General features: G+C 40.5%; 1 protein-coding gene across 1 annotated transcript in view; it reads right to left on the reverse strand.

The window, feature by feature from the left end:
- Positions 1 to 2,814: 2,814 nt before the first annotated feature.
- Positions 2,815 to 27,860, reverse strand: part of LOC149467559 (carboxyl-terminal PDZ ligand of neuronal nitric oxide synthase protein-like) — a 154,224-nt gene continuing 129,178 nt past the window's right edge. Inside the window, exons 8-12 of the mRNA XM_089671525.1 lie at positions 26,366 to 26,515; positions 26,111 to 26,276; positions 24,164 to 24,304; positions 7,270 to 7,570; positions 2,815 to 4,148 (exon numbers count right to left, since the gene is read on the reverse strand). Coding sequence (XP_089527651.1) covers positions 3,626 to 4,148; positions 7,270 to 7,570; positions 24,164 to 24,304; positions 26,111 to 26,276; positions 26,366 to 26,515 — 1,281 coding nt within the window. The 3' untranslated portion in view covers positions 2,815 to 3,625. The remainder of the gene's footprint in view (positions 4,149 to 7,269; positions 7,571 to 24,163; positions 24,305 to 26,110; positions 26,277 to 26,365; positions 26,516 to 27,860) is intronic.

The raw sequence follows: 27,860 nt of genomic DNA on the forward strand, positions 1-27,860 counted from the left end.
ACAATGCGCACCATTTATCAAAGTGAAGAACTGTCTTAGGCTGCCCTTTCTTGTACTATATCACATCAGAGGACAGTTTTGTCTAGTACAAAATTGCTCGTGTTTTACCACTTTTGACAGGACAGCTATTTATTAAACTAAACATATTTTTAAAATGAGTTTAAAATGAGGTTGTCATTAGTAGGTGATAGATATTTTCCTACATGCTATCAATTTCCTGTTCAGACTTCTATGGACGGAGAATTAGATCAGCCTGTTTTCCACCTGAAATGGATGACATCCAAAAATCAACAGTGAAGTTAAAACAAAGAAACCTATATAAATCTAAGAAATCATATAGTTATGATTGCTTAAAAAAGGCTTTTGTTGAGAAGGTTCACAAAATCAGAAGACTATGGCCCTTCAAAAGGGAACCTTGCAGTCCTAGATATATTGTGTGCATCTGATACACACAAACCCATGTGGACATATCTTGCAGTAGACCATGAACAACTTTACTTATAGGTAGCAATGGAGAACAACACCAACAACAACTCGAGTGGAACAACGTTTTGGCTGTCATTCGGTCATGTTGTTTTAATGGCTGTACGCTTCTACAACTGCCAAGTAACTTTAAAGAAATACCCATCACTGGATGATCATCCTAAATCTGTGGTTATCTTAAGCCAACGTGATTTCATGCTTCCTTCAAAGAAAATTTGCAGGCAAATATAGAAAAGATTTAGTTGAATGATCTATAAAAAACAAAAAAACTATCAATACATGCATTTTAAATACTCCTAGTATACCTGTCTGAAATGTATTTCTTTATTATGTTCCCACAATTACCTGCACAGCAGATATATGACAAAGCGGGAAGGTACACATAACGCTCGATGCTGCAGATCCATGTGTTCAGGCATGAGGAGTTGGAAGGGCACATGTTTAGGCAGCTTACAATAGAAGGCGATTAAGGGAAGAACCTTAGCAGCGTGATGATGGTCTTTTATAGTTTATTATGTTGGCACAACACAAGATGTTGCAAAGCTATAGTGGTAAATAGTGGTGTCACCCTTCTGGTTTCACTGTGATGGGGAAGTCTGGTTAAACAGACCTTCAAATATGTTGGCAGGTAACAGATTACATGTCTGTGTTTCAACTGTCTATTTAGCCGAATGGCTGGAGGTTTGCTTCAAGATAAGTTCCTGAATACTCACAGCTGTAATGGTTTTCTTTTGGATTTTAGGGAGACACTGGGGTTGATTTACTAAAACTGGGGATTGCAAAATATGGTGCAGCTCTGCATAGAAACCAATCAGCTTCCAGGTTTTTTTTTCCCAGCTTAATTGAACAAGCTGAAGTTAGAAGGTGACTGGCTGCCATGCACAGCTGACACAATTACAACACGTCCTGCGCTCGCTCAGGGACCCAGATCAGTAGAGGGCTGATGGATCAATAGTATAAAGAGTATAAAGATGTATGGAAGTTCATCCGAGACTGATCAAAGGCTGTGCAGCTCCAATACAAAGCTGGGGAAGCTTGATACAAACTGTAGTGAAGAACAAAAACAGAGCGTGCAAACCTTGCGCGTTACCTCAGTAAATAGTTAGTACATTTATTTATTTAGGAGATATACTCACAAGAGTAGTAATAAAACAGGCATAGAAAATCCAAAAGCGCATCCTACAATAAGGAGAAATAGTATCTATGTGTAAACCCTCCCCTATGGGAGGGAACACACATCATGACACGTTGGCCCTACCCCCTATGATGTGTTCCCTCCCATAGGGGAGGGTTCACACACAGATACTGACTACATATAGGAGAGGGCCCTCTCAGTCTGACTAGCTCTGATGAAGAAAGGACCCCCCTTCGAAACCCGTCAGCATCATTCTGAGACTTTCCCCTTCAGATGTGATTCACATGTGTCTCCTTATCGTAGGATGCGCTTTTGGATTTTGTATGCCTGTTTTATTACTTCTCTTGTAAGTATATCTCCTAAATCAATAAATTTACTGTTTACTGAAAAATGTGCAAGGTTTGTGCGCTCTGTTTTTGTTCTTTACTACACCATGCACAGCTGAACCAGATTTTGCACTCTCCAGTTTTAATAAATCAACTCCACCGTCACTTTACCCATACAGGTCAAAGTGATAGTGTCTTTGCAAAGGGGCTCCCTCAGCCTACAGATGCTCACATTGCTATTGTTTCCCCACCACTCCTTCCTTTACTGCAGCTGGCGACAATAGCTGGTGCTTCAAAGTATAGGGGAGCATGTTAGTCTTTCATGGTGACAATACTATAGTCTAGAAGCAAATTGCTAGATCAAATTGCTGTCACGTGAAAGAGGTAGTACCACCACCACTCCCGTTAACTTCCGAAACCAGCCAACACTGTGGATATAATGCCAGTCGAGACACAGGAAGAAGTATCTGGGGGTCTCTGGTAAGGTGGAGGAAGGGGGCAAGTGACAGTGTTTCTTTAAAGATCTCTAACTTGGAGACACAATGATTTGGAATGTTACAAAGGGTAATAGGCAATGTAAACCCATCATTAAATCTGATATGAAAAACTTTGAATTTCCAAATATCAAGCATTGTGCGTTAATGTTAGACAGATGATAATTTCTGTAAATACTGGATTTCAGCTAAGACCTGTAGATATGTACTGAATTACTAGATATATTTGATGATCCTACTTGATAGACTGGAAGGTACGGAAGGGTTTTCTGAGCAAAATATAATCATACTACATTATAACATGTCAAAACCATTTACATTCAATGGAGAGTAACTTCGTTGTTTGGATTGTAAAAAAATACTATAGCACAAGATCTCAGCACTGAAGGCATACTTTTATAGCTGGTGGTCCGGAATAGCTTGAAAACTGTATCAATGGGAGGCAGAATGTGAGTAGGCACAGATAGTCTGTTTAAACAAAGTATTTCTTATAGCCCTGCTAGAGATAATTTCTCAGAAATGAAAATCTCTGAAATGTGTGCTAGATTGTTGAAAATAGAGGCAGCAGTAGTTCGCACAACAGTAAACATCACTAGGGACCAGCCTGGTTCATGGACTTGAAATGTGGGACCCCTTACCAACTTCACAGCAAAAGTGTGAACAGTGTAATGATGGCTCATTCATGAAACTGTATGAAAGGAACCATGTTAGTATTACTCATGGTTGTCACCCAATCACATGCGCTTTTTTTGTTTAATTATGACAGCTGTGATCCACTTCTGGATATTCCAACATTAAAAATGAGACCTAATGTGCTACAACTATGATGATCTTTCATAGAAATAGTAAGCTTCTGTGAATTTGTTTGTGAAGCATCGGTAGAAATGGTTAAAATGATTGCTTATTATTGCTCTACAAACATAAACATAGGCATAAATATACAAGGTGATTAGCAATTTAAAGGCCAGCAATGTCCATGTAATGCATGTCAGTGAGATAATTATACGAGAAAATATATACACATTGGCCATGATGACACAACTCATCACTGTCCCTTACAAAATGGTAAAAGACAAACCATCACCTCCTTGGGCTCCTTAGCTCCACGTGGGCAGTGCAAATCCTACAAACCAGCTTATAGTATAGGTTCCAGTGACATGACTAGGTCCTTATTACAAAATATAGGTCTACTCAAAAGACAAAAGGTCAGGATGGGGACCATCACCATCTAAAGTAGAGTTTTTGGGCCAAGAACTCCAGTCAGAATGATTGATTTCCCCTTCTATTAAGTCTTCTTGGCTGATACAGAGTTTCACCACAGCTTTTTCATGGAAATGAGAAGACTCTCTCACATTTGTGTCCATTGACTCCTTGTGAATAATGTCAGGGACAGATAGCGCAATCTCAGGAAGGACTCCATTTTGGATCTCAGTCTGCTCCAAAATGATGTCCTCTTCTCTTCCATTGGGCAGGGAATCTGGCTGACATTTCAGTGTAGGTGAATTATCCTCATCAATGGCAGTTTCAACAGGGATTTCACTGGTCACATTCAAACTGACCTCAGTACAAATGGTTGTTTTCTCTGGACTATTCAGTACAGGGTTTGGAGAAATGATCATATCTTGAGTGGTCTTCAGAGCTCGTGGGACACGTTTCTTTACCACAGGAGGTGGAGGATCAAGTCTAGGGAAACTTTCAACGAACTTTGACCTAAAAAAAACCCAAAAAAACAAAAGATTATAAATAAAGGAATCTTGGCAAGGAGTATAACTTCATACCAATAGGCTTACTTGCATAAAAGTAAAAACAAGCAGTACAATGGGTATGAAATGAGAAAATAAATGTATCAAGGAAGACAATGTACATATACTTAAAAAACTCAGCATCTGTTGCCCATACAGTTAAAATTACTACTGAACTACAAAGAAGTTGTTAAAGAAAATCGTAATTTGCACATAAAATGGTAAGCACCATGACATTCTATGATAAAAGAAAGCTGTAATATCACCAGTCAAGGAGCTCCTAACTGGCACACAAACACAAGTCAAATCATCACCCTGTGAATCTTAACATGCCCTGCTCTAGAAATATAAGTGGAGACTGTGGAAATAGTGGAAATATAAAACTGGAGACTGCAAAATCTGGTGTAGCTCTGCATAGAAACCAATCAGCTTTCAGTTTTTTTTGTCAAAGCCTAGCAAGCTGAAGTTAGAAGCTGATTGTCTACCATGCACAGCTGCACCAGATTTCTCACTCTCCAGTTTTAGTAACTCAACCCCATTTATTTGGTAGACCAGTTGATCACCAACATCCTACCTTAAACGTTTACAGATTGAACAGGAAAATCAGAAGCAAGGCAAAGGCTAAAGCACAGAAAAATTCATTACAAATACAGTAGCACAAGCTGTACTAAAATTATACTAGTATTCTTGCTCATATTGAGAGGGTGTGAGACTTGACTGGTTTGCAGAGGGCCTTTGCTGGGGTGCCGATGTAGACAGTCTATCCTCCTCATTGGTGAATGATCATCTCGCATTTTACTATAGAATCCCTGGGCACCTGATTTAGGTTTTATTTATATTTAATCTGACCACACTAATATTTTTATGTTTTTAATTGCCAGGTCATTATAGATTAATACGTTAAAGCGGAATTCCACCCAAAAGTAGAAGCTCTGCTTATCTGCCTCCCCCCGCCTCCACTGCCACATTTAGCACCTTGCAATGAACTGAACCGAATGTTCGCCCCCCCCCCCCCCCCACAACCCTCTGGGACACTTCACAGGTCCCAGAAGATTGCGACCCATTCATTAAAGCAGTACAACGCTTCACTGCCAGTTTCCCTTAGTCAAGATGCTGCCAGCACCCGATAGCCGACTGACGAATTGGCCGGAGGTGAAGTCACTGCTGGGTCCCTGGACAGATAAGTGCCGTAATATTAAAAGTCAGCAGCTAAAGTATTTGTAGCTGCTGACTTTCAATTTTTTTTACCTTATATGTGGTACCAGTCCAACCAATATTTAGAGTTGCTGGCATTTGTATATATTTGTGCATTTTTCAATTTTTGTCTGTGTAGTTGGAAAGAGATGTGTATTGTAAAGAGGTGAGAAACTTTTGTTAATCATTTGGCACTATCACAAGTTGAGTTGTTTTTTCAAAAGTCTGGTCGATTGTATAATACCATAACGACTTTTACCATGTCTATGGCAATCGTCGGAGAACTAATAAAGTTGTGAATCCCGACTGTCTGGAATCCCAATTAGAATTTCTACAGACTAGAGAGATAATTATTTGAATATTCAGATAAATCCAGTTTGGCATATCGGTGATTCTCTTGGTTCAGTCATCTCTACTAACATTCTGATTTTATTCTTCATTCTCATTGTTTGACAAGCACATCTGCCGCTGAAAGGCCAAGAATCAACATTCTTTATATATTTCAAACTGTTTTCAATAAACCAATTTTTAAAATGAACACATAGTATACCTTCTGGGTTTTCTTCTAGTGTTCATCGCTTACATGTACTTGACATACTATCTATACCGTCACAAGTCTTGAGGCCTTAAAGTGCACCTGTGCCCCGGATATAAGTATTAAAGTGTTCTCATAATTTTAAGCAGTAAAAGGGCTTGGAAAAAAGCCATCACTGATTTCTCTAGCTGCATGTACTGTGAAGTAATCTATTCACAAAGATCACAGAAGATGGGTTGCACTCAGTTTCCATAATCTTACAAGCACCTGCTATGTAGTTACATTAGATGGCTGGGAGGCTGCCAAAAATCAATGCTCTATAGAAAATTTCTAAGATTTCTGTGCCTCTGTTGTGAACTTTAAAGATACATTCCCCAATAATGTCTATAGCTACAGAGCTGAATGAGAGCGTGATTAAAGTGCTTGTTCAGAATATGTAAAAACTTTAGTGTACATGGTCTGGGCAGAGGTTCACTAGGTTGAACCATCCAAAGTTGGCGCATCCAAGCAATTATCTACTTAGAAACCCCAACACTTCAAGCAAAGCATCTATTTATGGAACAGTTCTATCTAAAATGATCACTGAAGCCCATAACAGAATTTACTTTCAGGCTGCTGCTAAATTTTGTTTTTTTTTCCATTTGGTATCTAGAACTGATCAACAGAGTGAATATTTACTGAAAAGCTGTTGCCTTATAGCATCTATTCCTATTTATGCTTTTATCCTAGATTGTAAGCTCGAATGAGCAGGGCCCTCGAACCCCTCGTGTATCATATTGTATTGTTATCGTACTGTCGCATGTTCTGTCTCCCATTGTAATGTACAGCGCTGAGCGAACTGTTGGCGCTTTATAAATACTGTATAATAATAATATCCTCAAATTGTCTTTTTTTAATGAAGCTGGACAACAGCTTTGGCAAAACTTGGCAAAGCCTTGAATGGTAGTAATTCATGCACTGTTTTCTAATTACCAAAGATAGGGCTTGAATGCACAGGCATTTTCTTCTGAACTACTTTTGCCTCCGTACAAGTCAAAGTGTAGGAAAACACAACTCAAAGCATCTCAAAGTCAAAAGCAAGCACATTTCTCCCAAAAGCATACTGTTTTAAATCTAAAGCCTGTGTGTCTGTGGGCAACTTAAAGCAAAGTTTAATTTTGTGATCCCTCCAAGATAATTTGCTCCCAGTATTTCAATAAAATATTTCCTTCATAGTTACACCATCTAAATGTGGTGCCACACATCAACCAAAGTTGTGTACCCCCATGGAACAAATCATTTGAAAATCAACAAACGTCTCAGTAAAGACATAACCAATATAAGCAAAAGCATACATGTAAGACAGCCCTCAAAGACTCACATTTCTTCATCTCCGAGGCTCACTGTCTTCTCCTTATTGGACAACACAGATGCTACAGTCTTGTTGACTTCAGTGAGACCAATGTCATTGCGGTCAGTGTCTCTTCTACGTAGGAAGTCATTCACCTTGGCTCCAACTACCTTTCCAAGGTTCTTCAAGTGCTGGGTGCTTCCTGCTAGGATGCCAACCCCTGGCAGGTCAATGTTACTCTGTGCTGGTTTTGTCAGCTGACTGAGTGAAGAGCTAGGTTGAAGCTTTGGCATGTGGGCTGCATTTGAGTTCTGGAACATGCTTTGGTCAACTGTGGAAAAAATATATGAGCAATGTCATTATGGTAAACAAAATTGTACTTGAATGAGCAAAAAGCAAACAACACTTATGAGTTATGAAATTTAAAACAAAAAAGGGACTGTACAGCTTATTGCAGCCAACCTGATACCCTTCCTAATCTACTCAGTGCAAGGGAAACAATTGGGCTCAGACAGGTTGCTATTGGCAATACACAATTTCTTGACATCTTCCTATAAACCCGCCACCACCCAAGGGCCTTTTTGTGTTTTGTCATTAGCATGATTTGTTTTACAGTTGGTTAAGAAATAGAAAACTAGATGCCAACAAAGTATGGAGAAAAAAGTTATGGTCTCTCAGATGACTGTAAGTCCTCTCCAGTACCTTTTAATACAAGCACTGTTTTTAAGTACAACTATGATCATTTAAGGAATATTATTTTATACATTGTTTAAGGATATGAAAAAGAAGTTCTTAAGAACTGATCCATTTCTGTTATATTTTATAGCACTATAAAAAAGAAAGCGATTGGCTAGGTTAGAAAATTATGGAATATTTAAGAGATTCTGGTATGTGTGAATGAATAGACTCCCAAAAGCAATCAAAAATGCAATTCTATGTGTTTCATATAACTGTCAAGTGAGGAATATGTGGTTTTAGCAGCGACAGAGAGGAATTGTTTTGTCTTAGGACAATGAAAGGGAAACAAACTACAGCATATGCACATGTACATCCACAAAACACACAAAGTTGATGCATTTAGTAAAAGATAATGAACAGTGTACACACAAATTAAATACCAAAAGCTGCCCACTCATACCCTGTCCACCCCCTTTTATATGAAAAAGACCTTTTGGCATTCTAAGCTGTCAAATATATAAAACTGCAATTTGGGTATGGCATTTTTTACACAGTTACATAGTCCAGCTTGGACCAATTGTGCCATACCTGTGGGATCCCCATGAAAGCTAGAAATCACTGTAGCAGGTACAGCTAATTAAGTGGTCTCCACAAGCTTCCCAGTCCCATGCCGAGTGGTGCCTTTCGTAGAACACTTTGCACGTTCTCAATGAATATGAAGTGTTCTCAGTTGGATGAGATAGAAATTGGAAGAAGTGGGGTGGTGCCGTCAAATCAGTGATCTCTGGCATTTCAGTGAACTCTTTAAATTCATGGTGAACATGCAAAGTGTAGTAGAGATCACTGTAGTAGCAGTGCCTACGACAGTGATTTCCAGCTCCTACAGGGATCCCACAGGTATGGCACATTCATACTTACATTGGCCCAAGCGAATGAAAATAATTATGTAAAAATTGCTATACCTAAACTTCAGCATTGAATTAAGCAGCTTCCTAAAAGAAAAAAAAAAAACATTATCTTGAAATCCACAACACATCACAGTTTGCAGACATCTGAACCTGCGTTCAGCATAGGAACAATACTATGCAGATATGTAGCATGCAGATCTCAGACTCAAGAAAAGATGAGACAGTCACAATAGTTTGTGAAAAGCAGATGATATATGAAAGACATTTGAACTATACATGACGCTCATCACAACTTCTTAAGACCACCAGGGGAGACATAAACGTCTTACCTTTAATGAAAACTCGGACAGCACATTTTAGAAGGAAACATAAAAGGCAATTGAAACCCTTTGCTTTATTGTGCATTGGTTTAACAAATACAAACGTCAGGGCTATGAGTGTACACCGTACACAGCTATTAATAAAATATTATCTGGAATGCTTAAAACTAAAGATCACCTACATAAAGGAGTCACTTGCCAAAGACCTAATATATATAGCTAGATAATAATACCTGTATTGCTTGTGCTCTTTAAAATTTTAAAAATTGAACGCTCTACAAAATTATTAAAGTGTTACTAAACCCACAAGTTAGTCTGTATATGCAGTAAAATATGCTTCTTATACTCACTGTGGAACCTAAGGGGTTAATCCTCTGCATTGTGTAAAAAGGCCTGTCTTCTCTGATCATCATTTTGCTGTCTCCAATCAGTCTACCATAGTTAGAGCAGCAGTGGCAAGTCTGCACATGCTCTGTTTGGTGTGTATTGCTAGAGAGGTTTTTTTTTTTGGGAGGGTGCATGTGTTCGGCACAGGACCAATCAGCATTGTCCAGACAGATAGTCAGGGGATATGCAGCCTCAAAACCAGTCAGAGAAGAATGAAAACTCCTCCTATAAGATTAACCAGTGATCTGCTGGACACGATTAACAAGTGATCGACTGGACATGATAGAAGTCACAAGACTGCTATATGCTGTTGATAAGAAAAGGTATTTAGCAGTTTATATTTACTAAAATAATTGCATTTTCATGTTCTGTGTACTGTGGGAGACCAGATATAGTGAATGTGAGTCCTGGGTTTAGTAACACTTTAAATGGACAGTGGTCCTCAACATTGCTGCATGTGTACAGATCTACCACCCAGACCCGTTATGACCCAGTCAGGGACAAAAAAGGCCTGCTACTTAAATGCCATTGTTAAAGGTAACATCAAACAGTGAACCACTGGAGGGAGTTGGCACTCGAACGTGTCTCTATCCGTCAGGCCTTACTCAATCTCAGCCATGATTAAGGCCTGATGGCCGAAAAGCATTGACTGAGCACTGGGTAGAGCTGAGGATTGAAGGAAGGTAGCAGCACCACGACATCTGTTTCCAACATCAAAAATGTGCTTATTATAGGCAATACTGACTTTTTTTTGTTCTATTTTTGCATATGTATTTAGAAAACTTGGAAAAATACAGTATATAACATTTGTGAGCATATAAATTGCCAGCTTAGAATTCAATACAGTGAAGATGGTGCTTACTACTATTTTTAAGCCATCCAGGACTCACTTATAATAATATTAAAAGCAAAAACGATTATTAAAAAATGGTGAAAACTATTTTGAAACAGATTAATAATGTCAAGTCTATGAGGCCAAGTAGATGCCTGGAGAGTGAAGACCAACCATTCCAAGGGGGCACATTGATGGGACAGGTCCTAATGGTTACTTCTCCTATCCTTTAGGTAGGCAGCATCCCTGTTCACCCCATGAATCTCAAGATTCACAGGAACGCTCAACCAAGCTAACAGCCCATAATTACCATCATACTTACATGTCAGAGCATCCTTCTTATGTCTATGAGCACCTAGGGGCTAGTGAATATAGGCATTTGTATTTTGCTTTTGCAGTGCATTAGGGAAGCTTTTTGAAGAATATCAACCGCAATGTTTAAATGTTTGACTTTATGAGCTGTGTTAGTGTCAAACAGGAAATCCAAAAGTGTCCACAGGTGCGGTGTTAAGGGGTGTATAGATTGTTAACTCATTATTGATGCTTTTGCCATTCATTGCCTCCTTTTTTTTTATTCTCTCTTACAAAACGGCATAAATGCCACTCAAAGGCATCCCAAAGTAATCTTGGGCTGGTATCAAATGCAAGTCATTATCCTTAGAATCATGGAACATCTGTCTTCCGAGTTTGAGTCTCATGTGCATTAACCTTTAATTACTGCCTAATCTGCCAAATTTTTGAACTGTGAGTGGCCCTTTAAGAACCACCCAGCTCTGCAAAAGTTGGTATAACCTCTTGCCAACCAAGTAACGATTATGCCCGACAGCAAGGAGGGTGGGCACGTATGCATCCTTGAGGACTGAGGTCTTTTTGCTGGAAGCATGCTCACTGTGAGCTCCCAGTAGAGTGATCGAGCTGTCATAGATGGCTTGCAGTCTCTATTTATGATCAGGAACCAGCAGAACAGGTCTTTTTGCTGAAAGCATGCTCACTAGGAGCTCCCAGTAGAGTGATCGAGCTGTCATAGATGGCTTGCAGTCTCTATTTATGATCAGGAACCATTAGGACAGGTCCTTTTGCTGGAAGCATGCTCACTAGGAGCTCCCGGTAGAGTGAACGAGCTGTCATAGATGGCTTGCAGTCTCTATTTATGATCAGGAACCATTAGGACAGGTCCTTTTGCTGGAAGCATGCTCACTGTGAGCTCCCAGTAGAGTGATCGAGCTGTCATAGATGGCTTGCAGTCTCTATTTATGATCAGGAACCATTAGGACGGTCTTTTTGCTGGAAGCATGCTCACTGTGAGCTCCCAGTAGAGTGATCGAGCTGTCATTGATGGCTTGCAGTCTCTATTTATGATCAGGAACCATTAGGACAGGTCCTTTTGCTGGAAGCATGCTCACTGTGAGCTCCCAGTAGTGATCGAGCTGTCATTGATGGCTTGCAGTCTCTATTTATGATCAGGAACCATTAGGACAGGTCCCTTTTGCTGGAAGCATGCTCACTGTGAGCTCCCAGTAGAGTGATCGAGCTGTCATAGATGGCTTGCAGTCTCTATTTATAATCAGGAACCAGCAGGACAGGTCTTTGTGCTGGAAGCATGCTCACTGTGAGCTCCCCATAGAGTGATTGAGCTGTCATAGATGGCTTGCAGTCTCTATTTATGATCAGGAACCATCATAACTGGCTTCCAAACATGTGACCATTGTGACTGTCAATAATAGTGATCAAGTGACTGGGAAGTCAGTCCTGCCTCCCAGCATTAAAACCCACCTAAAAGGCCACCGGGAAGGTTGGAAAGTGGCTAAAAAAATCAACTGATCACTGATCAGCCAAACAGTGACTGCATCCTATTAGATGCAGTCACAGTACGGTATTCATGCAGTCGCAGCTACCAGAATACAATAGCCATGGGTAAAAATTTCTCCTTCCATGATGTCTCGCACGGTTAGAAATTAATTGATTCTTTTGCTCAGCCTGCAGGCTGAATGCGAAACAAGCAGCATTTTATTATTCCAAGCAAAACAACTGCACTAGGATACAAACAGGTCCTCAACTTCATGCTATTAGTACTATGGGCTGCATTATCAGAGATATACCATATGCTCATATGTTCATATTCTACAGATTGTTTGAGGCAAATTTGTAATTATGCTGTTTATAAAGACATTATACAATTACTGCATGTGATTTTCACATTCCTTTAAAACAGATACAGTTAGCAGTTAGTGTAGTTAGTTTTCCTATTCAGAAGAGGTAGAGAGTCGGTTAGCAGTAAGTGGATTCAAATGTGCTTAGGGCAAACGTAGATCTATACTCCCCCCCCCAAAAAAAAGGGAAAAAATGTGTATATATATATATATATATATACAGTATATATATATATATATATATATATATATATATATATACATACACACATATATAAATGAGGTTGACTCTATGGACGACTTGGGCTTTTTTTCAGCTGTTACTCTTCTTACATTACTAGATGCTTTTCTATAGGGAATAGTGTTAAGTGCAGCAACCCTTAGCCCCCGTTCACATCAATGCAGCTCCAAAGTTGCATGACTTTGACATCCAACTATTCTGTGTGACCTTGTTGAAGCTTGCTGGGGAGAATGTCACTAACACCCCGAGGATAACCAATATGGGTCCAACAGTTTTAATGAACGATCACATAGTTACAGCAAGGCAATATTTCGGAGTCTTATCAGGCATGTGAGTTGCGGCTTGCTGGTAACGTCATTATCAGATGTCAATGCAAGTCGCAATGAAGTTGCACAAAAAATAGTGCAGGAATTTGAATCTCACCGATTTGAACAGGGTCAAAGCTGGTAATGGGGTCCGACTTCCCACACAACTTTGAACTCGCAAGTCACATGACAAGTCGTACTGCTGTGAACCAGGGCTTAGGAGCCAATCAGAATAAACTGACATGGAAAAAGAAAAGTGATTGTCTGCAGTTAGTGCCTTAGATTGTTTGCACTTGCTGCCATCTTACAAAATAGGTCTCCTGTTGGTACAGTTAGAACAAACTAGGCTAATATATTCAGTTTAGGTTTACTGCTCTTAAAGTATTTCTATACAGAATGAACAGGAAGAAAGGAAAGGATAGAAGTCTAACAAATAATTCAGAGACAGAGGAGAATGTTAGAAATATAAGATTTATTATCATAGAACAAAGAAAAGGTAAGTGCACTTAATACAGACAAGGAATTTCAGCATTGAAAGAAGTACCAACACAAACATGACATTATTTGTTTCTTCACCACCAGAGGGCAGTAAAGGACAGGCGACGGAAAGTGACCTGATTATTTGCGTGACCTTCCATTTAATAAATGCGCCAATTGCAATTATGTGCCTATAAGAACCAATCAGAAATAAGATAATTTATTTACCAGTCCACCCATAAACAACTGGAGGCCTGATTGCGATTGGTTACTTGAATGTCCAAGCACACTTTTGCTGTTTGCTGTTACTAAATATGTCAAATTGAGCAACTTTTTTATGCATGTTTCCCCGTACAAATCTTTTAAATTACACACTAACACAACATCATAATGAACACGTTTACTGAGGATTAATTTCACATGTTAATATAGATGTAATGTACAAAGCTGCTTTAGTAACTCTCTGAATGCCTCTCAAGCCTGTGAAGATGAGTTTTAAAATACGCAATAAATATAACAAAACGTAAAGTAATACAAAGTGACAAACTAAACTGGCCAGCAAAGTTTAAACAGCTACACTTCTATTCACAGAAATTCTGATTGTTTATCATTTTGCAATCATAGTCAAGTAAATATTAAGAGCAGATAGCGCCTCTTGCTGGTGATGTAGAGAAGTGCTGACAGAAAGAGGGGAAGGCATACACACTACTTCGACAACTGATCCCTCTTATATTCAGGAACAAATAAATTGCACCAGTGCGAAAATGTCACCAGGAAAACACTTTTGGCCCCCAGAGTTATTTAGCCACGTAATGATGTGTGTAAACACACAGAGAACAATACACAGATCAAAGATGGAACAAATGAACTATTTGAACAATGGCCCTTAAACTAAGACCAAGTCCATCTATAATTGACTGGTTCTATTTGGACACACATTGGCTGGTTTGGCCACTTACTGCTTTTTTAAAAAAAAAGAACTCCATAAAATTTATTTTTTCTCCTATACAGTGGGGCTGTGGTTGCAGTGCATGGGTTAACTACTCCTTTTGTCTAGGGGTGCTCTGAAAAGCTATATTTACCCGATCTTTCAATCCTCCAGAAAATTACGCTCCCCCATGTCCAGAAGTGGACTGTTCCTGCCGTCCTCGCATCTGAAGCCGGTCTATGGGCGTGATGACGCCAAAACAGTCCATTCACAAGACTGCTAGCATGCGGGGGAGACAGGAGCAGCGGGCACTGGTCTTGAGCTCTGAGGATTGGCAGATTAGGTGAGTATATCTCCGCTCTGCGATCCCCTATACAAAAACGAGCAGTTAACCCATGCAGAGCAGGCACAGCCCCACTTGCAGTGAAGAAAAAAATTTGGCTTGGAGTTTTTGAAATTCTTTTAAGTTCCTGCTCAGGAAAGACTTGGTTGGATATTGAAGTGCTGATGTACCATTAACGTGGGAATGTATGTTACAGCTGTGTAATTTTTCTGGAACCCCGAACGATAAGCTTTCAATAGAATATTCTGTAAATTTGGACCTTCATAAACACATTCTTAGGCTGCACTGCCAATGGCTTAGCATTTGTATTTTGGCCAGAACACCAGACCATGCAATTAGTAAATCCTGATGTAATGTCTTCCTCTAAACACCTTAAAGCAGAACTTCACCCTCTTAGTCAACATTGACTATTTTTAATCCTTATGCTACTAGCATTGGTAAATAGATAGGAAGGTATAATATATTTACTTGTTTTAAAATTTTTTGTAAACTTTCTTCAGTTACTTCCTGGTTTCCATGCCTTGGAATATGCTTTCATACATCCCAGGAGTCTTCAGGAGGGGAGGAGGGGTTTTCTTAGCTAAACACACCCTCCTGTCTGCATTCCTGAGCTAAGGGCTGGTGGATTCCAGGAAGTAAATGCTACATAAATCTTCTGCCCGTACTCAAGATGGCTGTGGCTAGGAATGCTTTGGGGTGTTTTTCAATGTGATATATAAGCAAAATAAAGCATGGAGGCAAGGATGGATTGGGGAGCTTGCTTTGAATATTAAAAATGAATTAAACAGCGTTTTTGGTTTGTGGTGCTCAGATCTAGTGAAGTTCTGCTTTACGCAAAGCACCTAATTTTCAAAACAGTCTGTGCAAATCTGTTCATGACCACTAACTATGATACATTATGGTATAAATCAGGCCTAACAGAAGAAACGCTGTTCCATGTTAGGGACTGTAAGCCAATTCTCCAAACACAGAACAGCTTTTATGTATTTAATGCAGTCACAAGATGGTTTGGATCTTTGTACATACCAGTGATATCTAAAAAAAAGTGTAAAAATATACATACCTGTCTACATCAAAAAATAAACATATATATGAATGTCTACTTCTAACATTGAGTATGTACACATGTAAGCACTGTCACAGTAGAATATAAATATGTACAGTACAAATATAATTTTAAGCAAATGTATTGCTTGTTCAGTTTGTTATGTGAGAAAATATGCAAAATAAGGATTCTTTAGAAACAAAAAGTAGGGACATGACATGCCTATGAAGGAAGAGGCTTCAATATGGGCATAAAAGGAAGAGTGAACATCTAGCCAATAGGAATGCAGTGCCAACAGATTACTGAAGGAGACCTAATTTCAGTTTTCAAGCCCCATAACAGATCACTAGAACTTCTAATTAATCCAAGCTAATGGCAGGATCACTAGACTCTCTGCACTGCTCCATAGGAGATTCTCCAACTCCAGGTCATCTGTGAAGGGACTGGCTAGATTCTGTTTACCAAAATCAGAGTTATAGGACAAAAACTTTAGGCTTACATTACAGATATGCCTAGTGGTGTATTTAGGTTTTGTGCTGCCCCAGGCAACACAAAAATCAGATGCCACCCCCTCCCCCCCCACGGAGAGAGCCTGACACGGACAACAGAGAGGAAGTCCCTCACCTTCACAGCTTTGGACATCATCCCAAGGAACGACAATCGGGCTCTGCATACACCATCAAGCAGCCCACAGCCTCTCTCGGATCCCACCTGGTCCTCATGCCACATATGTCCCTTCTTCCAGGGGGCAGTGCTGCCCCCCTAAAAAATGCAGCCCTAGGCGAATGCCTTGTTTACCTTGTGGTAAATACGCCTCTGGCTATACCCACAGGGGCTAATCTAAAATGATGACCACGGATGAGTGTCATAGGACCAATACTCGCATAGCTAATGCTAATGCTACAGCTAATGGTCATTCTTATGCAGCTAATGCTCATGTACCCACACACAGATGAACTAGGGCTAATATAAAGCGTGCACTTACACATAGGCACATCTCTGTGAGCCAGCGCGCACTGGCATGCACGTCCACGTATATAAGCACCAAGCTGCCTATTTAAAGAAAAGCCTGGTGTGTTCTAATTGCTGGATGTTCTTCAGCTTCCGCGACCTGTGTTGCTGCTTATGTTGACTGATCTCCCAGTGCTGACCCAGCTTGTTCCCGAACATGTTCTGTGGATTTTGGATACCGACCTTGGCTTTTTCTCTGTCTGTTTCCCTGGTACTGAGCTTGGCCTGCTACTGGACCTTGTTCTCCCTGCTTCCCTGGCTGAGATGGCTGTTGGTGCCTAGGAAGAGTCCCCTAGGACTGGGGAGTGCTGGCCTCTAAGCTAGGCTCTGGCTGGCTTGGGAGGATACATTCAGCGGAGAGGCGTGAATGAGTTGAAGGCCTGGAGCAGCAGGGAGCAAAGAAGACAGTGTGAGTACAGCAGCACACTCTGGGATCTACAAGGGGAAGATTGCCACACGTAGTGAGCTTTCCAAGGACAGCACTGGGATCAATACCTAATCCTTGTCCCTGGAGATCTTCCGAGAAGCCAGGACTGGCAGTGCTGACAGGCTGTGGAGCCAGGAGTAGCTCTATAGGGGGAGAGAAGACGTCTCTACATGAAGCTAAGAGAAGTTAAGTGATTTTTTTTTTTGAGGGGCTACTAGTTCCTCGCCCATAAAAGGCAGCTACTACTGATCCACAACAACTGCTGGCTTTCAGAAAATGAAAAGTGCAGGATCTGCCATTGTACATTGTTTCAAGCCAAACTGGGCATCCCATAATCCCTATTCCACATCCAAGTTGATTTCCCCTAATAAAATAACAAAACCAAGCCCATGGACTGGTCATTGTCTCTGGATGCAAGTTGGTGTGAAAAATACAAGTTGTCTGGCTGTGCTTAGAGAGGCTTGGGGATGCCCACAACACAGCGGCCCTCACGAGGACAGTGCTACCTGCATGTTGCAAGGAGTAGAAAAGTATTCAAACAGGGTATCCAAACTTATTAATTCCCAGCAGTCATCCCTGACAGCATATCATCTTCAAATCCATATTCTACACAAAAGACAAGAATAGACATAAGGCATACAAGTTGGGAGGGGGGGGGGTCTTCCTATTCAGCTTTAGATTCACAGAAAGGGAGGCACTTCAATTATCTCCAAGTTTGATACCAGTCTTCTAACACTTTATACCCAATAGCCAAGCCCAAAAAGACTGCTGAAACCTGTTGAGACCCCACAAACCTACACAAAGCTGAACTTTGGCTCATACAAGCCTTCATCTGTCCTTGATGTCATTGGCCCAACTATGGTTTATGTTCTTGGCACTTAACAGTATTTCACCATCTAAAATAAAACTTATATTCTAAGCAGGATTCATCCTTTTACTAGCATGGTGAACTATGGGGTCAAATGATTATTCATCCACTCTGAAGTGTGGACTGATACACCTATGTGTGTTAAATGACATAGGAACCTTGTATATAAACATTAAGCAGATATAAAAGACCGAAATAAATTCAGATCTTTATTCATTTCTAAATCAATAAATGTACTTTTTGAAATACAACCAGATAAAGTCCATGAATTTGACTGTAGTTTCGTCTCCTGTACACCAGAACTAGGACTGGGAGAGAAGGAAGAACAAGGAGCCAATGTTGTGCTGCAGTACTCATGTACTAACAAGAAGCATGCTGATAGGAGGAAAGAAACGGGGAAATTAGTTAATCGGTCTGCTGGATCACCTTTCCCTGTCCAGTTATGGGCTGGGTGAAGGAACAGACCTGTCAGTGTTGCTGAAGTACTGCAGATTAAAATCAGGTCTCTTTTCCTTCTAGACTTTTAGAAATTAATGCAAAAATCCCAAGAACAGATTGACAGAAATACAAAACCTTTGGCAGGTTAAACAGCTTCTATATATGCATTTCATCTGGGTATTCAGTTGTTTGCCTGAAATGAAGCTTTAACCACTTAAGACCTGGAAGGTTTCACCCTCTTCATGACCAGGGCATGTTATTTGCAGGCCATGCTATTTGGCACTGAGTTGCTTTAGCTGGCAATTGCGCAGTCATACAACACTGCACAGTCTTTTCATACATTTAAGCCATACTTTGTTTTGATGCTAAAATGTTGGCCCAACCAACAGCCAGTGTGGGAATAAATCTGTTCGCTTCCACAAATATGGTCCCCAACCCAGTATAAATGATCATGAAGACTGCAGTTCTATTTAATTATTTAACAGGGATTGAGTGTGCCTTTTTGTCAGTTGATGCCAAGCAGACATTTATCAGCAAGGATATCGATACTTCATGAAGTCGCATGAAACATCCAGAAGGGTTCAAATGTCATTGGCAAATCATGTCACTCTACAAAATGTCCTACATTACTGAAGTCACAGTTAAATCAATCCTAATGGCGACATGAGAAGTCCAAAATGGCACCAGAAAATGTGTCCCCAAGCTCTGCTAAATATTTTTCTGAACATTTATTTACAACAAAACCAAAGCACAAAAAACCTCTCTACCTTTTTGTTTTTTCAATTTCAATATGTTGATACTTTTAAGCTTATGTAGTGTTTTGCAAAGTAAAGGGGTCATCATTCTGAATGTGTTTATCACCAAGTACCGCAAACAAAATTAAGCTCTCTTGGGGTGACATACTGTCATACTGACATATAAGCTTGGAAGTATCACCATATTGAAATTGAAAAAAGATTTATGGAGGATGTCCAAACAGTAGCAAAAGTCCCATGGAAGAATTTTTTTTCCAAATAATAAGTACAGCCACAACTGCCCACACTTTACCTAAATCCTAGGGTGGAAGAGGCCCAATTTAAAGACCTAACACATCAAGCAGGGTATACATGAGATTGCCAGGCTGGTTTCTCTTAAAGGCATTTGGTAATTCTGGAGAGTCCCTTCATCTCTGAGGAGGATGAAGATACCTGAAAAGCCAAGCCTAATCTCTCTTTGTTCATTGCTATATACTGTATGTGCCAATATGGGAGCTCTGTTAAACTAGTAGAGAGTTAGAGATCACACTTTGCAGAGGGGCCTTAACATAGTGGTGTGGCTGCACATATGTGTGCTAAAGTATGTAACCAAAAACCTGTGTTTAATGATAATTGTTGAACAGTTTACATGGGTTTTCTTTGGCTGGCTTTCTGGTAAGTGTGCTGAAACTTTTTCATCCTGTTCTACTAGAAACAAAATCTATCACGGTTACTATACTTCTATGTATATTATGTAATTACATCCATCTGCCCTAATCAGGACAGTGCTGCTCATGAGATTAGTTAAAGCAGCACACATGGAGACATGGTTGGGTGTGTGTGTGGGGGGGTAGCCTCACTGAGGCTGCAGGATACTAGACCCTCCATCCTCGGTGCAGCTCAGTAACGCTAAGTCTGGTAATACCACACGCTCAGCGTTACTAAGCTCCCCACTCGGCAGCTGCACCTGTCACACAAAAATGTGTGGTCGCTTTAGGCAGCATCTGCCCCCCAGCACAAGTCACTTGTTCTCAGTCTGAATTTACACCAAAAACCTCCTGTCCATAATGTGCATCCTAAGTTGCTAGTCCATTCAATAGGAGCAAAATAAAACAAATATGTTCAACACTGCTCTGGTCTAGGGGAAGCAACGCTAAAAAATACAAGGCTGACTATTTTGGCAGATTAAGTAGCATTAGGTCAATCAACTTTCTGAGGGGCAAAAAACAGCTTTGTAATATCTAGTCAGATATGGATTACAGCTGCTCAATAACAACATCTGTTAAAGTATAGCCACATCAATTGCTCTTTGTGCACTTTGGGTTTTAGGCTAAGCTGCCAAAATGAGGGCATTTGTGCAATGACATGATAAACATTATGGTCAGATTGTAGAGTACTGTATTTATTCTTTTTGCCCGCAAATGCAGAAAACACAAAACTTTACTGTAATCACCAGATCAGTACCAATGGGCTACCCAACATATTGAGAAGGTATATGCCAGCTAGATGTAATTAAACCAGCAGACGAGTTGGGTTGCGGTATAGGTTACTATACAATTCCCCTCTTTTTTGCAGTATTCTGAGTGTGTGGTGGTTAATAATGCTGAGTCTAACTTCTAGGGTGCAGGTACATAGGGGAGTAATGCTTTTCCATGTATAGTCTGTACTGGGCCAACTTACATCAATGGTCACAAATCCCAGTGCAGGGGAGGCACAAAAAAGTGTTATTCCACTTATATCTACCCCAAACACAAGCAAAATTTCAATAAGGTCTACCCCCAACATAAACATAATTCCATTAAGTACCCCAACTCAAACCTAATTACACTAAGGTGCATCTCCAACACAATAATAATTCCACCAAGCTCTACTCCCAAACACAAACATATTTCCACTAAAGCCTACCCCCAACACAAACATATTTCCACTAAGGCCTACCCCCAACACAAATATAATTCCACTAAGTTCTACCCCCAACAAAAGCATAATTCCACTAAGGTCTACCCACAACAAAAGTATTATTCCACTAAGTTCTACCCTCAACACAAACAAAATTCTACTAACCTCTACCCCCAACACAAGCATAATTCCACTAAGGTCTACCCCCAACAAAAGTATTTTCCATTAAGTTCTACCTTCAACACAAACATAATTTCACTAAGGTCTACCCCCAACACAAGCATAATTCCACTAAGGTCTACCCCCAACAAAAGTATTTTCCATTTCGTTCTACCTTCAACACAAACATAATTCCACTAAGGTCTACCCTCAAAAAAAGTATAATTCCACCAAGTTCTACCCTCAACACAAACATAATTCCACAAAGATCTACCCCAACAAAAACATCATTCCACTAAGTCCTACCCCAAACAAATGCATAATTCCACCAAGTTCTACCCCCAACAAAAGCATAATTCCACTACATTCTACGCCAATAAAAACATAATTCCACTAAGGTCTATTCCAAACAAAAGTACAATTTCATTAAGTTCTACCCTCAACACAAGTACAATTCTACTACGGTCTACCCCCAACAAAAGTATAATTCCACCAGGATCTACCCCCAACAAAAGCATAATTCCACCAAGTCCTACCCTCAACAAAAGCATAATTCCACTACATTCTATCCCAATAAAATTATAATTCCACTAAGGTCTATTCCAAACAAAAGTACAATTCCATTAAGTTCTACCCTCAACACAAGTATAATTCTACTAAGGTCTACCCCCAACAAAAGCATAATTCCACTAAGGTCTACCACAACAAAAGTATAATTCCACAAGAATCTACCTCCAACAAAAGCATCATTCCACCAAGTCCTACCCCCAACAAAAGCATCATTCCACTAAGTTCTACCCCCAACAAAAGCATCATTCCACTAAGTTCACCCCCAACAAAAGCATCATTCCAGTAAGTTCTACCCCCAACAAAAGCACAATTCCATTAGGGTCTACCCCCTACAAGCTTTACTATGCAGCTCTGCATGAAAAGTCTAGGAAAGTGCCACCACCTGCACACTAAAAAGGCATATTGAAACTGCAGACTGGAAGTTCTCTCAGCAAACTGGCAATCTTTGGTAGACCCTCTCTGTAACTGGCAATCTCATTCTGTAACTGTGCGGCAGTCTCTCTGTAACTAAGATGTCTATTACAACATACAACAGTCTCTGTAATAAGGCAACTTGTTTCTGTAACATATTAGTGGAAAAATGATAATGCAGATTCACAGTTTATAATCTACGTTAAAAAAAAGAACAACAATTCCATTCACCAAATAAGCTGTAAACGTAAATGCAGTTATTTGAAACGAGAATATATTAATTCTAATCTTTAGTCCTCATGCACACTGGACGTTTTTACAGCTGCTGTTTTTGGCTTTTGACGGTTTTTTCTACAGCCAGTAAATTTCCCAGCATGTTATCCTATGTGTCTATGCACACATAGACTGTAATCAACATTTTTTGGCAGGAGAATTTTTTGGCTAGAAAAAAAACAGAACTAGAGGGTTTCTAGAAGAGTTTTTTAGCTGTACAAACGCTCTAGAGCTGAAAAACGCGGCAAATCACAGCAAACCAATGTTTTTTGGACTTTTTTTTTACCAAAAAATGTTTCCACTGTTTTGCTCAGCTCACAAACATACAGGAGGGTAAAGTACAGGGATAATCTAATTTGCTGCAACCCCATTGTTCAATCCAGGCCCTGAACTAGGCAGTATTGCTTAGCTGCAGTATCATCTGCTGCGGTTGATGACCTGGTTCAGCTGTTTGGCAGGAGTATCTAGATTGCAGGACTTGACTGAGAAGCGTTAGAAATCCTTACTGACAATAGGGCTGCTCATGCATCATTTAGTTAAGGTAGCCCAATTTTTATATGTATGTGTGGCATTAATTACTAAACATGATTAAAAAAGCACTGACAAATAAAGCCATCTCCAATGACACATTTTTTCACATGGACCGAAATAAAATCTCCCAAAGCAAGCTAAGTGCAATGTTTCCTAATACCTTCATACTATTTTTTACAGTGCAGAAAATATATACTATACATCTGTTCTGGGCATGATATCACCAGTATGTACAATCAAATCCAAATGCCATTGTAGGAACCCACATAAAGGCTTTTTAATACATCAGTGCAAAGAACAATGACAACGTGCAAAGTCCAGTAACCCACAGCAGTCAACCACATCACACCTTTACCTAGCTGAGGTCGGGGTTTCTCGGACCTGTCCTGTGGAATTACAGCTCATGTTTTTATCTGACCTTTTCATGGAATCACATGTATAATGATTGCAGATCTTCTTTTCAGCTTGGATTATTAATGAGTACGTTTGCAAAACATGACCTGAAGAAAGGTTTGATAAGCACTGGTTTAGGTTAACCAGAGCAATGGTAGATGACTGCCGATTGCTTACTATAGGTTACTGTCCTCTGCTCCTAGCCGTATTTACTGTAATATGTCTAACAGTACCAGATGCTCAGTTATGCTGGAACTATGAACATATAAAGTAGGAACAGTGCATACTCCCTTAATATCACAAACATATAACTTGAGAAACAATGTATGCCACCAACCCTTCGCTGGTTCACACAGCAATCTCATCATCCAGACTGTCTCCCAGCATGTCTCTATGTAACACATGGGCCAACCTTCCACCATCGTCCTGCCAGGACTCCCTTTCCTCACTCTCATCTGTGTTGGACTCGTATTCGGATGCTATGCCAGACTCTCTGAATCTGTACAGCTCCAGACTACCCAGCAGTTCCCCTGATCCCTCCCCCTCGCCAGGCACAAAGCGATAACACTGCACCTTCACTAGGCAGTCTGTCCTACCTAGAGGGCTACCCAGCTGAAATGAAGAATCTGGATCTGTCAGTGGGGGGAAATCTTCAGGCTGAGGGGTTGTTGCGTCACAAATCACCGACAAAACACTGGGACGGAAAGTAATTTCCAGGAGACTGTCCTGAGATCCCACTGCAAAAGACAGAACGGAAAAAAATCATCACTCAGACATTTTAACCTGTGAAATATTATCTGCTTATTTGTGCAAGCAGAACACTATGACCTAATTCACATGTTCCCGGCTCACAGGCAAAATGTACTGCTCTTTAGCAGACATACAGGGGTGCCATTAATTCTTAATGGCACCCTCAAGCATTGGCAAATGTGGCGTGTTTTCACGTGTGCCAAATCACTTGGTGCTGCAGCATCATTCCACTTGGTGTGGCATGATTAAAAAAAAAAAAAAAAAAAGTCAGGGACTTCTTTCACCACGTTTCTCATGGGTACGACAACCAAATCAAAGGAATGGGTTGCTGTACCCATGACGTGTGCGCTCAAGGGCATCACACATATGTGAACCTAGTCTTAGTTTACACCTGTGCTGCTCTTTGGAAAGAAATTTTCGGTGGATCACTTTTCAGAGAGTGATATAGGTGCAACTGACAGGCATTCAGGAGGCAGCACAGGCCAGGTATAATTTTTGCATGCCTCAAAAGCAAAGGATCGTGGTCATGGCATGTATACAACTCCGTCTAGCTGCCTAAGGGGACAGATAAAACTGCTGGTCAACCACATTTTTTTTTAGCGACCGCAAGAGCCTCGATGACACCACTGTACATAGCGTAACTAAAAAAAATTAAAAAAAATCCAAAAGGGATTTAAGTGACTTTTGGGGTTTTTATCTCCCCAGCTTCCACTCAAATACCCAGAAAAAATGAGGAAGGGTTGTAACAGTGCAAACACTGCAAAGTCCTGGGAAATGGTAGTATGGGGTGATCGTGGTATTAGTGGCTACTGTATGAAGAGCGTAGGATTCCGTGTGGCACTGAGGGCAAGGCTTCCAAATAAGCTGTAGCAACCTCTGTAGATGAGAAAAGGAGAGAAGCGCAATAAGTCTTTTTATTCAAGTCTAAATGTAGAAACACTCACATGGGTGAAGTAATCATAAGCTTAAAAACCGTGGTTAAAAACCGTGTTAACCACGATTTTTAAGCTTATGATTACTTCACCCATGTGAGTGTTTCTACATTTAGACTTGAATAAAAAGACTTATTGCACTTAGAGGCGCTTCTCTCCTTTTCTCATCCACTCAAATACCCAGCTTGAGGGTATTAACTAATTAAGAGTTGAGCAGCTGAAGTTCTTGATTGTAAAAAAAAATTAGGCATAGGTTAAAAGAGAAGTGTAGGATATGACAAACACACATACTCACCTAGGTGGATGTAGAATTAATCTGATGCTGCATCTGCCCCCCGCCACCTCTACACTGAGAACTGAGTCATCAAAGACCGCTGACTGCACAGTTCTCAGTTAGCAGAGAGACGGTGACTGTCAGTCACCTGCTCCCTGCTCTGCCCCTCCAGCAAAAACTGTGGAGGGGATGGGAGCGACTGCCTTAAGCTCTCAGAGGCTTGCTGAGCCAGCTGCTGGTCCAAGCATCTGGGTGGATCCTGACATTAAAGTCAGGATCTTTCCAGAGCCTGGACTGGAATTTTGACGTCAGCTGACATTGAGCTATCAACTTAATAAGAGTCATAGGAGTGCAGAACGAAGGTGTTCTGCACTCCTGGGATCACCAAAAGTATAGCCAAAAGAGCTGCACAGCTGGACACGGGGCAATATTGTTTCTATAATTTTAATACAAATTGTAGTGTGATGATATTATTGTATAACAACATGTAACAATGGGGATATCCATATTTCCGCACTCTTAATCTTCATAGCAAATGAGAATATAAATGGTTCCTGTATCCTGCCAATATCTCAGGGAATACATACTAGCATTTTTTCCAGACAGTTTGAACTCCAGTTCTTGCACCTGCTTCACTAGAAGGGAGATGTGCTGCAACAGATCCTTATTCTGCAGCAGAAGCTGGTGGACTCTGGCCTGAGACTCCAACCTGGCAGCTGCCTCGGCAGCCAACTGGTCCTTTAGCAAATGTACCTGGTGAAAATAAAATGATGTTCAGACTAGTAAAGGTTATGTACATGGACTTCTGCCACACAAGCACTCCTACTTCTTCCTAATCTCACCTGAGCCACAGCCACTTGTGTTTGCTGCTGTTGCTGCTGCAGTTGCTGTTGAAGGAACTGTAATTGATGGTGGACAGACAGCGGAGTCCCAGGGGATAGCTGACTTCCGGAGGGTAGTAACATCTTAGGTGAAGCAGTAATCATCTGATCCTATAGGGAAGCCAAATTATAGAGAACAGCCAAAGGAAACACAAGTCATTGCGCAGGTAATATCTGACCCTGAATACAACTTACTGTTTACAGCAAGACAAAACGATTTTAAAACAAAAAGTTCTATGAAATTACAATGAGGCACTGCTTCATTCCCTACTTCTGCTGGAATAGAGACCAGTTGGTCTGTCTCTTCACAGTCTAGAACCGATTCCCATGTGAGTCAGAGGAAAGCTCTAATAAAGGCAGATCAGCTGAGTCTCATGGACTGAGACTGGAGGAGAAGCAGCTATGCTTAATACTCTGATAAATACAATTTTGAACAGTTTTCCATAATAATAAAGGCAGCTTTACTTTTTTTTTTTTTACGTCTGCCTAAAAATATGTAGTTTAAAATCAACTTGCAGGCTTGGTAAAGCTGCTGCAGGTAATGCAAAATAGTTCATATAATTGGATAGCGTATGCTTGCCAAGATGCAAATTAGCACCACCAGTTCGACACAATGCATTTGAGATATTACTCCCTTCGGCACTCTGTATTTTCTCAATTAAGATGGGCACCAGCTCTGACAGGAAGGATATGAAGATGGGATCTGTATCCAGGTAGTTTGTTGCCTATTCACAGGAAATTCAGTGTGCCTCTCCATCGTTCCTCTAGGAGAAAGTGTCCAACTATTGTAACTCTTAATCAGAGTTTATATGTACAGATGGAAAAATAGAGTTTGGCATCTAGATTAAAAACAGGCTGGAGTTTTGATCTTGTAGGGCATAGCTTTAAGTAAAGGAAATAGACACTTTAATTTGTTCACTTACAAGCCATTTCATGTATATGTGGCAGCATTCCAACTGTCAGCACAAAGAGTTTCAATTCAAAAGGCTAGAGCAGGGGTCTCGAAACTTTCTAAAGAAAGGGCCAGTTTACTGTCCTTCAGACTTAAGGGGGGGGGAGCGGACTGTGGCCACTGGGAGTTGAAAGAGTCTTGACATCAGTGGGAATAAACAATGTCCCAAGGATAGCTTCTCATTGTTGGTGTCAGTGGGAGGAATTGTGCCCCATTCTTGGTGTCATTGGGAGGAATAGTGCCCCATTTTTGGCATTATTGGCAAGAATTGTGCCCCATTGTTGCAGTCATTGGGAGGAATTCTGCCCCTTCATTGGTTTCAGTGGGGGGAATTATGCCCCATTGCTGGTATCAGTGGATGAAAATAGTGCCCCAAGGGCCAGAAAAAAACTATTAAAGGGCCACATCTATTAAAGGGCCCTCGGGATGCAGTTCAGAGTCCACTGTGCTAGGGGACAGTAGGTTTTGCTTACAGCCACAAGAATGAAATTGCTACTTATATTG

This window comes from Staurois parvus, unplaced genomic scaffold (genome assembly GCF_062004578.1).
Source record: "Staurois parvus isolate SC_StPar_1 unplaced genomic scaffold, SC_StPar_1.0 ptg000106l, whole genome shotgun sequence".
Taxonomy (NCBI): domain Eukaryota; kingdom Metazoa; phylum Chordata; class Amphibia; order Anura; family Ranidae; genus Staurois; species Staurois parvus.